At 40.3% G+C, this 13095-nt stretch overlaps 1 protein-coding gene across 8 annotated transcripts in view; it reads left to right on the top strand.

Moving 5' to 3' along the window:
• myo15aa (myosin XVAa) overlaps positions 1-13095 on the top strand; it is a 248907-nt gene that overhangs the window by 78615 nt on the left and 157197 nt on the right. For all 8 annotated transcript variants that reach the window (XR_011347622.1, XR_011347621.1, XR_011347624.1 and 5 more), the window contains 7 exons: positions 2733-2796; positions 3711-3820; positions 4275-4349; positions 7081-7177; positions 9641-9744; positions 9967-10030; positions 12859-12972. Coding sequence is in view for 4 of the 8 variants with exons in the window: in XM_069907177.1 (XP_069763278.1) it covers positions 2733-2796; positions 3711-3820; positions 4275-4349; positions 7081-7177; positions 9641-9744; positions 9967-10030; positions 12859-12972 (628 nt within the window). In the remaining 4 variants the exon portion in view is untranslated. The remainder of the gene's footprint in view (positions 1-2732; positions 2797-3710; positions 3821-4274; positions 4350-7080; positions 7178-9640; positions 9745-9966; positions 10031-12858; positions 12973-13095) is intronic.

The following is a 13095-nucleotide window of genomic DNA, read 5'->3' as shown; positions in this document are numbered from 1 at the left end:
TTCACCATGATTGCCCATTCACTGATGAAATTTTGTAGGTCTAGGTTTTGGCTGAAACAGAACTTGGTAATACTACATAGTGGTAGTTTCATCTCATGAACAAGCAACCCAAAATACTTACAAATTAGTGGGTGCTTTGATTCATGCTTGTATCTAGTCCAGGAGAAAACCAACAGTGAAATGTCTGCACTTCAGCTGGCATAATATTTCATTCCATTGCATCTTTTGTCCTTGTTTAAGGATAAGTTGTTGTGGTCATTGTTCGCCACATTCAAAGTACTAGAAGACTGAGGAATTGCTAATGTTGTGCTTTATTTAAGAAGGGCTACAAGGACAAGCCACAGAATGACAGGTCGGTGAGCCTAACAACCTAACAGCAATGGAGGAAAAATTGCTTAAAGGGATTCTGAGAGATGAAATCTATTGGATTTGAAAAAAGCAAAGACTAATCATTGATTGTCAGCGTGGCTTTGAGGATGGGAAATGGTGTTTCACAAATTTAATCGAGTTTATTGAAGAGGTGGAAAAGAGGAATAATGAGGCCCTTGGCTACATATATGCGAGCAGGGTCTTTGACAAGATCTCACATTTTGGGCTTGTCTGGAAGGTTAAATCACACAGGGACAAGAGTGAGCTGGCCAGTTGGATTAACAATTGACTTGGTGGTTGGAGTCAGATGGAGGGAGTGGAAGATTGTGCTTCAGATTGGAGACCTACGACCATTTGTGTCCCCCATCAGTTCTGGGTCCACTGTTCTTTATTGTCAGTCTCTATTAACAATTTGAATGAGAATGCAATTAGCATGGTTGGTAAGTTTGTGGATGACACCAATATTGGTGATAAATTAGACAGTGATCTAAGATTACAACAGGATCTAGATCAACTAAGGAACTTGGCCAAGGAATGATGGATGGAATTTAACTCAGGCAAGTGTGACATTTTGCATTTTGGTAAGTTAAACCAGGGAAAGACTTGCACAGAAAATCACAGGGCCCTGGAAGGCACTGTAGTTCAGAGAGACCCATTGGTATAGGTACACAAAGTTCCCTGAATGTGATGACACAGGCAGACAGGGTAGCAAAGAAGGCATTTGGCATGCTTGACTTCATTGATTATGGCACTGAGTACAAGAATTGGGATGTCATGGTACAACTGTCCAAGGCTTTGGTGAGACCATATTTGGAGGACTACATGCAGCTTTTGCTATCTAGCTATGGGAAGGACGTCATTAAGATAGAAATAATGCAGTAAAGATTCACAAGGATGTCACTGAGACTTGGTTTCAGATTTATTGTCAGAGTACATACATGACTTCACATACAATCCTGAGATTCCTTTTTCCTGTGGACACTGCAGAATCACCACTAATTGGTAGTGCAAAAAATAAACTGTACACAGTGTAAAACATGTAAACAAACAAATAAATGTAAATAGATAATGAATGTAAACAAACTGACTGTGCAATATAGAGAGAACAAAAAGAAAATATATAAAGTGCACAAGTAAGAGTCCTTAAATGAGTCTCTAATTGAGTTAGTTATTGTGGAGTCTGATGGTGGAGGGGTAGCAGCTGTTCCTGAAACTAGTTGTGTGAGTTCTGTGGCACTTATACCTCTTTCCTGATGATAGCAGTGAGAACAGAGCACTTGCTGGGTGACGTGGATCCTTGATGATTGCTGCTGCTCTCCGATGGCAGCGTTCCCTATAGATGTACTCAATAGTGGGGAGGGTTTTGCCTCTGATGTCCTGGGCTGTGTCCTCTACCTTTTGGAGGATTTTATACTCAGGAGTATTGGTGTTCCCATACCAGACTGTGATGCAGCCGTTCAGCACACTTTCCACCACATCTCTGCCGAAATTTCCTAGGGTTTCTGATGTCATACCAAACTTCCACAAATTCCTGAGGAAACTTTCTTCACAATGCCATTGGTGTGTGATGTCCAGGAAATATCATCCAAGGTAGTGACTCCAAAATTTAAATTTGGTCACCTTCTCCACCTCTGATCCCCAATGATCACTGGATTGTATACCTCTGGCTTTCCTTTCCTGAAGTCAACAATCAGCTCCTCAGTTTTGGTGACATTAAGTGCAAGGTTGGTGTTGGTGTACCACTTAGACACAGATTACAAGAAAAGGTGGGATCAACTGACCCATTTTTTCCTGGAGCTCAGGAGGCTGAGGAGTGACCTTGTAGATGTATATAAAAAGGTGTATGATTGCAATCTTTTTCCCACGGTTGGGGGGGGGGGGCAGGGGGACTAAAACTAGAGGGCATAGATTCAAGGTGAGAGGGGAAATATATAAAGAGAACCTCATCAGCAACTTTTTTCATGGTGAGGGTGGTGGTTATATGGTACAAGCTGCCAGAGAAAGTTGTAGAGGTGAATACAGTTAAGAGACAATTAGGCAGATAATGATAAAGGTGTTGAGAGATATGGTTCACTCTGAGGCAGAAACTTGACCAGCATGAATGGATTGGAATGAAGTGTCAGTTTCCACACTGCATAACTGTATCTTGCTGCTAAATCTCACAAGGGAGTGTCAACACAAGCCTATTAATGGAATCTATGCTTCATTGACATGCAGATTGCTGAACGGCATGGATACATTTGTGTTGTACCAAAACTATTGAATAGAATGTGGAAAGACTCTTACAACAGTACACCATGGTACAATTTTACATTGTGTTCTTACAGCTGTTAAAGATCCTTGTGATATTTCTATCCTTCCAGAGACCTACATGATGGTGCAGTGTTGTACAATTTAAAGAAGAGGTTTGAAAAGCAAATGATATATGTGAGTACTGTAATATCTGTTCTGATGCATATTTTGAACAAGATTTACACTACTTGAATCAGGTATAATTGATGAATAAAGTGAATCTGATCATTCTTGACCCCAAAATCATGTACTGAAATGATGCTGATCTATGTTTGTGCAAGAGGTGTAAATCTTCAGAAGCACCAGGACATCTTGAGCGTGCTTTAAGTCTTCTTAACGTGAAGCAGAGTTTAAAAGTAGGGATTCTAGTTTAATTCAGCTCCATAAATCAATATTCAGTAATCTCAGGCCGTCAGTCCCCCTATTAAATGGATATCTCTGTTCAAAGTTCAGATTTATTGTCGGAATACATACATGACATCACCTTCCACCCTGAAATTCTTTTTTCCTCTGTTCCTCATGACCCCTTTCTTCTCAAGGACCGTTCTGTCCACAATCTGCCGTGTTAATCCGAATACCTCACACTACTCCTCTCACAATGGAGGGTCCTTAAACCAGAGCTTTCCATTATCCCATTCTCCCAGTTTTTTTTATTAATTCTGGAAACTCACTACCTCTGCCTTTTATATTGGTACAACTTCCTCACTTTGCCTCTCAGTCTTTTTTTTTCACAACTACCTTGTGGATCTCAACCAGCAAGACCAGGCTGTACTGTTACTAATCAAATGTTACTGTACTGTTACTGTCATTAATCAAAAATTGTACCTGGAGAATGGAAATATGTTAGTATAAAAGTGAGAAATGGAGCTAATTAAGGAACTCTTTCAAATAATTGAAACAGAAACAATGGTGAAATCTCCATTATTAGAGTAGTTGGATTGAACAAGTAAAACCCTGATTCCATTCAGGATAATTGGATATTTAACTTGCAGTCAATATAGCTGTATCTTTGTGAAGAATTTATAAACAAACTTGTTTCTTTCTTGCAGACATATATTGGCAGCATCCTCTTATCTGTGAATCCATATAAAATGTACAACATTTATGGGACTGACACCGTGCTGAAATATAAAGGAAAATCATTTATGGATAACCCACCGTAAGTGCCCATTTATAAGGAGTAGTGAACATTTCAATTTCATGAACAAGAAAACGAGTGAATATGTTGCAGGAAGCAGCTCAAGTGCTGAGTGTAAGGAGGGATTGAACTAATCAGGCTGCCTTGATGATTTCTACTCAGTGATCAGTGTAGACAGCTCTGTGTGTTGACAGCAGAATCCTACGAAGCTGGAATTCAACTGATAGCATCATAAAACATGATTGTCTCCTGAGGTATTGTCAGTACCTGAAGCTGATGTACCAAGAAAGGAGAAAAAATATAGAAAAAAAAGTAGCATGTTATCCACAGAACAGAATGGGTAGGTTTAGACTCTCATCACATCAAGCCCCCAGATGAAAAGTTGTGGCCATCAGCATAAATAAAGGCAAAATAAATCTCTGTAGATAAACTATTGGAGTGTTTTTTAATTACTTATCCATTCTTTATCTTACAGCCATCTCTTTGCCATTGCTAATGCGGCCTACTCAAAAATGGTTGATGCCAAACACAATCAGTGTATTATTATCAGGTAAAGTTTTTTTTCATCGACCGTCAGTCCCTGACTTCACTTGAAATAATGATTTCCGGTTCTTGCAGTCTCCTAATCTTTCATTAGCTGTGATAAAGTTTGGAAACTTCTCAGTTTTCCCATCCAGGAAACAAAGTTATTCATTCTTAAGCTCATTATCAAGAAAAAAATGCATAATTAAACAGGATTTCTTAAACAGGTACACCCTGACTTAAAACCGTAATTCAGACCGAAGGATTGGTCATATCTCAGAATGGATGCATGTCAAAATTGTGTGTTTGTGTTAAAAAAAAAAGAAAAAAATATAAAATTTACGTGGTGAATGTTGTTCTTGACAAACTATAACAGGGATACAGGGCATGAAAGAGCCAAAATGTGCATACTTACTTTGTTAGTCTTCAGTTGGCGCATGTGCAGTGAGTTAAGCACCCTAACAATATTGAATTTGCATCCTTAACGCTTGCAAACTCCAATATGCGAACCTACTGCACATGCACACAGGAATCAAGATGGCCGAGCCCAACCTACAGACCCCATGATGCCAACTAGCAAGGTAAGTACGCACATTTTTGTTCTGACATGCCCTGTATCCCTGTTATAGTTTGTCAAATACAACATAAACCATGCAAATTTTATATTTTTTAACAGATTTTCAGTCGTCTATGCAGATACCTAAGTCGCATGGATCACAAGTCCAGCAGTACCTGTACTATGAATTGGCCACAGAGCTTGCTCCTCTAATTAGGATCATTCATAAGATTATAATGACCCTCCATATTTTCTATATTTGTAGTTGGTTTCCTTGGTTCTATCACATCATCCTAGAAAATGACACAATAAAATATGCTCACTGGCAAACAATCCACTTCAATCATCTCCAATGCTTATTAAATAATATTATACAGCTGTTAAGATGTCAAACCACACAGAAATACAGTAATTCTCAATTTACACATTGGGTATGTAAGCTGAATTTTAATCTAGTGTAGAGATACAGTACAGTATCTCTGTCCCTTGAGCCCCTGCTGCCCAATTGCACCCATGAACTTACTAACCCTGGAGAGCACCCAGAGGAAACTCATGTGATCACGGGGAGCACATACTAACTCCTTGCAGACAACGGCGGATTCGACCCGGTCCGCTGATGCTGTAACGGCATTGCACTAGCCATACTGCCTCTTAATGGGAGCAGTACTTTGGAAGAACTTAACAAGAATGCAAGTGATAGGACCATATGGGACAAAGAAACTTGCTTCATTATTCTTGTGCCTACTTGTCCAAACCCCATATTTCCAACATATTTCTTTTCATTTGCAATTTTCTGGAGCAGGCAAAGTTTGGTTTATTTCAGGCTCCAGTAATTATTATATATTTTTTTCTTCTTCTTCCCCTCATCTGTTTGGATTCAACGTCTTCTCATCAGATCATGTGGAATGAACAAGCTTTCACCCCTCTCGCCTGGCAACACCACCATTTGTGCTATCCATCTCTCAGACATTCCCTTTGTTCACTTCAGTGTCTGCAACTTTATGAAATTAAATCTTTAGATCTGAAATGTTAATGGAGTTTACTCTTCTCAGATGTTGTCTGCATTCCCTGATCTTGCTTAAGACTTGCAGCATCTACAGATGATTTTTCATAGCAGATAAGTAGGGTGAAACTTATGGTGAATCTTGGAGTACTGCTAACAAGCCTAGTCACTATCAAAAAACTGAAGGGAGAGCAGAAAAGGTTACCGGACAGACCCAGAATTGTGAATTTAGACCTATTAGCTTATTTCAGTGCAGCATATTCTATACGTCTTTAATTTCCTTTGTTCGTTATAAATATATTGCCTATGGATGAAGGAAAAAAAAGCATCAAACAATCTGCTGGAAGAATGAAGCAAGTTGAGCAGCGTTAATGGGAGAAAAAGAACGGTCAACGTTTTGGGCCAGAAGCCTTTGTCAAGACTATGTGTCTCCAGATTAACAAAAAAAAGCAGTTTAGATTTAGATTCGAACCCCGGGCCCGATCACTGGTGCTGTAAAGGTGTTGCACTAACCATTACACCAACTGTGCTGCCCCAATTTGACAGTTTGACAGTGAAGAATCATCGAACAGCGAACAAGAACTTGTTGGTCTAACAATTTGGGGGAAGGGTTAGACCACATAGATGTGGGTTTTAGACCAGAAGGTCACATGATGAAACCTCTGAGAATGCTGCCTGTTGTCCTACCGATTAACCACATTAGACTGAGAATTGTGATTAACAGGATTTTATCAACACATGTTGCTGGCCTGGTTCCAAGGCAGGTACTGAGGGAGGGGTTTGGGCATAACAGCTTTTATGGGGATTCTGAGGGGAGGAGTCAGAGGTACAGGGGCGGGCCAGGCCATACAGGACATTCATAGAGACAGTGCCAATAGCTATATGCTGGTTCTACCACACTCCCCCTGCCACCTAATAGCATACAGGTTTTTCTTTGCCACTTTTTCTCTCTCTAGATAATTTGCATTCGCCTTTTAAGTTTCTTAGGCAGACAGCAGAAAAAAAAAATCCCACCCCTCAGGTAATTACAGTATGCAGTAACATTATCCCATGGTAATCAGTCTAAGTGTTCATTGTTTCCATGTTTTAGCCTGTCACTGGGTGTACAGGTTAGCACTGCAACTACTACTGTAACACCATATCTGGCTGCGGAGAGATGAAAGAATTCTGAATTTACTATGTGCCTTTCTATTTCTCAAGTGGTGAAAGCGGTTCAGGCAAGACTGAAGCCACCAAACTGGTCCTCCGCTATCTAGCCGCCGTGCACCACAGACACAAAGACAGTGTGACCCATCAGGTAACCTGCAGCAACCTTTGATAAAATACATTGGTTGGTGGAATCCTTAAAATCAGACACTTTTAAACTTTGTATTCTTCTTGAATGGGCATTATTAATGTGTAAATTTAGTTTTAATGCAACTCACATTTTCTATCAAGTAGCAGTACGATCGTAGATTAAAGTCTGTGATGATGTCACGCTCAAAGCTTTGGCTATCAATGCATTTCCCACTAGAGTTTAAGTTACCAGGGGATCATGCTCTCCACATGCAATCCAAATGAAGTGATTGTTCTCTATGACAGTATGTTCTCACAAGTATTTGAAGTTCTCACACACCAACACCATACAGAAGGATTAACCAGCCAGCAATCACAAACAGAACCAATTATCTTTAATTTCTGAGCACTAAGTATACCTAGCTGGTCCTTCTCTCTGATTGAAGTCCGAAATTTGTAATTGAACCAAGCACCTTGTCATGCAATATTACTTCTGATGTTGCATTTCACTTATTATTCCTCCAAAAAATGGAGATGATGAGTTCACTGTCAATCATAACATCTAATAAGCATCTCTCCAATAGGTGATGACAAGAACAAGAGGCCTCAACTTAGTACCTCATAGCTGATCTGCACCACTATTTATCCACATTTGTTGCCTATCCCTTGATAACTGAACCCAATAAAAGTCTATTAATTTCAGGATTGAAAATTCCAATTAACCTGAATGGTTAGCATAGAAGTTGTTAGTGCAATGCTGTTACAGTGCTAGTGACCAGATATCGAATATGGCGCTGTCCCTAAGGAGTTCATGTGTTCTCCTCGTGTCTGCGTGGGTTTCCTCCAGGGACTCCAGTTTCCTCCCACCGTTCAAAATGTATCAGGGGTTGTAGATTAATTGGGTGTAATTGGGCGGCACGGACTCATGGGCCTTGCTGTATAGGTCTAAAAAAAGCAGGCATCTATTTCTTTATTTCACTTGATGGAGGAAAAGCATATGCAACTAAAGCAGTAAACAATTTGAGCAAACATCAAGGAAAATTGAAAATGAAACATTTGTACTGTTGCCTGTGATACATTGGTTCATATGTAACTTCAGATAATCCAATCAAGTTGGGATTGGAATGGCATTATGTTTCACAAACAGTGATAAAATGATAAGCATCTTATAGTTGATCCAGCCTGACGCATGGAATTCTGATACCTTGTGTATCACAACATTCCCTTTTTGGTCAAAGCCTCTCTCTCTCTCTCTCTCTCTCTCTCTCTCTCTCTCTCTCTCTCTCTCTCTCTCTCTCTCTCGACAGAGAAAATCTAATTTTTAAAATATCAGGCTAAACTTTGTTTAGAAAAAACTAACCTGGGAAATTCTTTATGATTCTTCCAAGTCATTAAATGCTCCAATGTGTATGGAAACAGGTCTTACCACAGTCTCAGAAAAGGATAAAATAATGCTCTTCTGTCGGGAATGTCCATTTAATGATTTATTTGTGCTTTGCATCTTATTGTGAGTGTTATTTATATCTTCTGCCTCTTTTTCACATTACTGCTCCATGGTCTCTGTGAAGATTGAGGTACAGTACTGATTGCTGTGTGTATCTTTCTAAAAGACCAGAATGAGCCGCGGCACATAGACAATTTCTTCAGATGCAATTAGGCTGCTGCATCTTTGAGAGACATTTGATAAACCTTGGGAACCTGAAATGATTGCAGAAATTTCTGAAAATACATCAAGCTTGTCGATAGCCACAGAAATAGAAATTCAGACCAAGATGGTATCTTCCACCAGAATTTAACCCAAGGTGCCAATTGTTCAACTAGATGGAAAAGGAGTTAACTGTCAGATACACTAGCCAACTGAATTTATTTGAATCCCCAACCAATACTAATGGTCAAGATCAGAAGTCTCTTTCTAACACATTTTCTGTGTACTTCCTGTATTTGAAAGTATTCGTGCTGGGCGGCAGATCCTTTTGTTATCTCTAATGTTGAAAATTAATTGAAGTTTGAACTTGTGCCCAATTAAAAAATACAGAAAGTAAAGGGTTGAATATTTTATTCACACAATCTGTTCCAATTACAAACTCTCTCATTTCAGGTTTATCATTAACGGATGGCATGTTCATTACTCTAGGGTTAGGTTTGGAGCATTAGCCACAAATATGTAAGTCAGAACAATGCAGTGTGACCTCACAGATCAGATTAAAGAGATGAAATTGTATTTCTCCTTGTCAAAGGAATATTTTAAAATAAATCAGTTTAGGTGAAATGAAAAGACAGAACGTTGGAGATAATCAATGTTATGCTCAATTGTGAGAGGAAACCAGAGTTAACATTTAAGAGAGATAACTTTTCATCAGATCAAGGAAAGTGAGAGGTTAAACTTTTTATAAGGTGGAGAGGCAGTGGGCTAGTTTGTAAGCCACGAGCTTGTATTCATTTCAGGTGGAGCAGTTGTGATTATTTTCTCCCTGTTTTTGATCAGATTCTTGAAGCCACACCCCTTCTCGAGTCATTTGGGAACGCCAAAACTGTGCGAAATGATAATTCCAGTAGGTTTGGGAAATACATTGAAATTTATTTGCAGGAGTAAGTATTGACATTTTTCTGCTCATGTAATCCAAATGTTCATATCCTCGTCGCCCAATCACCCCTCACTCATCAATGTATCCTCTCCCACTTACTCACCCAACCTCCCACTCAGCCTCTGACTGTCCTCTTCCCACCATCTTTCCTCACTGTTCTGTGACAGGAGTGATAAAAGCTTATTAGTCATTTTGTCTCAGCGCTAATTATGCTTTCTCTTTGCAGTGGGGTGATATGTGGTGCCATAACCTCACAGTATCTTCTTGAAAAGTCAAGGATTGTATTTCAGGTAAAGTCACTACCCAAATTGTGAATGGATACGTGCAAATGGGTGGTTGATTAGCCTGGATTTGAGGGCTGTAGGTCCTGTACCGCTCTCTGTGGCTCTGATTCTGCTCGACATGGCTTAGATCAAGCAGGCTAACTTGTTTCATGGTGTAATTAGCTGTGTATAAAGAGTATCACAAATATATTCAGAAATCAAAAGTGCTGTCAAAGTTATGCTATATATGTATTACATCACAACAGCCATACATGCCCCTTAAAACAGAACGTTTGAAATGTATGATGTAGAATGACAGAGCTCATCTGCTTATTCACATATAGAAAGCATTATATCAAGCCTCAAGCTAATTTATAAACCAGTAGAACAATATATCATTATTTAAAAAATCTATTTGTCCAGTGGGTTAAATGCAATTTGAGTAGTGTGTAAGAAGTACCATGTCTTAAGATGCACCTGAGAATAAATTCAGTAGCCAACAAAGGGATTAGATGTAAAGGGAGTGGTAAAAGCCCAGTCCTGATGCTAATGGCGCCATACAGGCCTCAAATGGCCTATTAAAGGAGTCAAAGGTGTTTTTTTAAAAAACCCTGCAACCACAGAGGTTGTGCCCAAGATAGCGGCGCCTTTGCAGGGCAGCGTACCACGAGGGGTGGCTGCAGACTCCAAGGGAGAAGCAGGCCAACAGAAATGGGGAGAACAGCCCCCATCAAGAAGAAGCATGGGAGATGACCCAGTGAGTGGCTCAGCAGCTGAAGGATCCATATAGGCAGCTGGAAACTGCTTCATGGGAACCAGGTATCAGAACTGGGATTCAAGAAGGGGCTTGATCTTATTGGAGGTTGGACCTGGGCCTGTGTTGCCATTGGTTTGAACGGGAGTCTGTGTGGCTGCAGAGGCTGCGCGAGTGCTAGAGACGATCCATGGGCGCTCAGTGTCTCTGCAGAGAATATCTTTTACTTCTCTTTCTCTTATTGTTAGTGGCAATGCTCATGGCGACTCTTTGTTTACCTCACAACAAACAGAAGTATATAATGTAATTACATTTTTATGTATTATTACAATAACCTGAAAGGAAAGGGGGGGGGGGGCGTGTTTAAAAGCAGCAGTAAGAGCTGGAGTTTGGGAACACGGATAGTTTTAGGAAATGTGCCTTTAAGGCTGACATCACTGGCACTCATGAAAACTGATGACAACGTCCATGTTCAAGATTATTTATCATCCAATTGTACAAGTACAACTCGATGAAACAGCGTTGTCTCATCTTTGGTGAAAAACACTGCAAACACACATACAAATCTAACACACATACATAAATGCGTATAGTATATATATACAAATATTAAAATAAATATTATTGTTACATGAATAGTGGAGTCACTAATGGTTTGTACAAGCAGTTCATCAGTCACACTACCCATGAGAAGAAGCTGTTGGCTCTGCTACTCCTGTACTTCTTTACCAACAGGTGTAGTTGGAAGACGCTGTGTGGTAGGGGGTCATTGCTGATTTTCCGAGCCCCTTTGAGACAACAATCGTAGTAAAACACATTGATGAGATGGAAAGAGACTCCAATGATTCTCTCTGCTGCTCTTACGGTCCCCTGAATTGACCCCTGATCTAATTGTTCTACAGCAACTGTACCACATTGCGATGCAGCCGACCAGGATGTTCTCAACAGAACTCCCATAGGAAATTGTCAGGATGGTGGCCTCGGTCTTCTCAGGAAATGCATTTGTTGTGGCGCTTTCCTGACAAGCGATGTTATGTGTCTAAGAGAAGTCTCTTTACTGGTGATTCTCTTTACTCCTGAGCTATTAATGTGGAAGGTGGTTGTCCCTGGTCCTCCTGAAGTCCACAATTGTCCCCCTTGTTTTTTCCACATTGAGAGTGGAGTTGTTATTCTCACATTATTTCTCAAGATTTTCCACCTCTTTTCTGTAGTGCGACTCATTATTGTTGTTGATGAGACCAACGACTGTTGTGTCATCTACAGTCTTAATGACTTTGTTGGGGATGGCTCTGTGTTACAGTCATGGGTCAATAGCAGGAACAAGGGGGCTGAGCCAACAGCCCCTGAGGTGCACCAGTGCTCAGCACGATGGTGCTCAACGTTCTGCTGCCAACCTGGACAGACTGTGGTCTTTCCCACAGGGAAATCCAGAATCAATTAACAAAGATGGGTGTTGAATCCCAGCAAGGAAAACTTCTCCACCAGCTTCTGGGGAATGATCATATTAAACACTGAGCTGAAGTCAATGAACAGCAGCCTGTTCTCCAGGTGGGTCAGGATGGAGTGAAGGGACAAGGATATAGCATCATCAGTGGAACAATTCCATCGATAGGTGGATTGAAATGGATCAGTTCCTGTGGGAGGTGCACTTTGATGCATTCCATCACCAGACGTTTGAAGCATTTCATAATGGCGAAGGTCAGCGCCACTGGGCGGTAGTCATTAAGGCCTGTTACTGACTCCCTCTTTGGTACCGGCATAACTGTGGCTGACTTGAAATCCACAGGGATGATAGACTGCTTCAAGTGCCAGTGAGGCCAACATCACGTGAAGAAGACTGGATGTGCGATCAGAGGCTTAGAGTAATAATGAGGGATAAACCTTATTGCTGAAAAGATTGATGAATCATGATTCAGATGATCCCATTCTGTTAAGAGGTACAGATTAGCAAGCACTACCTAATGAGTGCAATAAAACAATGCCGAGGAAATTGCTTTAATTGGCAAATTCAGATTTGCCAGGGTGCATTGAGGGGGAGGGTGGAAGCAAAAAGAATGGAAAGTGGTGTAATTAGCTTTTGTTTGTATATTTCAATATATAGGCCAAAAATGAAAGAAATTACCATATTTTCTACGAGATGTTGGCAGGACTCTCAAGTCAGCAGAAGCAAAAATTCTACCTGCAGGAGGCTGAGACATATTATTACTTGAATCAGGTACAGTCTTTAAAAGTTGTTCATTGCTCAGCAGTGAAGTGTGCCCCCTGGTGTAACAGTAATTCTTTAAAATGGTAGTAGTTGCTTGAGGCACAATATTCAGAGTGCTGAAAAAATTGTTAG

The sequence above is a fragment of the Narcine bancroftii genome, chromosome 12 (assembly GCF_036971445.1).
Source record: "Narcine bancroftii isolate sNarBan1 chromosome 12, sNarBan1.hap1, whole genome shotgun sequence".
Taxonomy (NCBI): Eukaryota; Metazoa; Chordata; class Chondrichthyes; order Torpediniformes; family Narcinidae; genus Narcine; species Narcine bancroftii.
The sequence above is the reverse complement of the archived record's forward strand: the minus strand, read 5'-3'. Positions and strand labels throughout refer to the sequence as shown.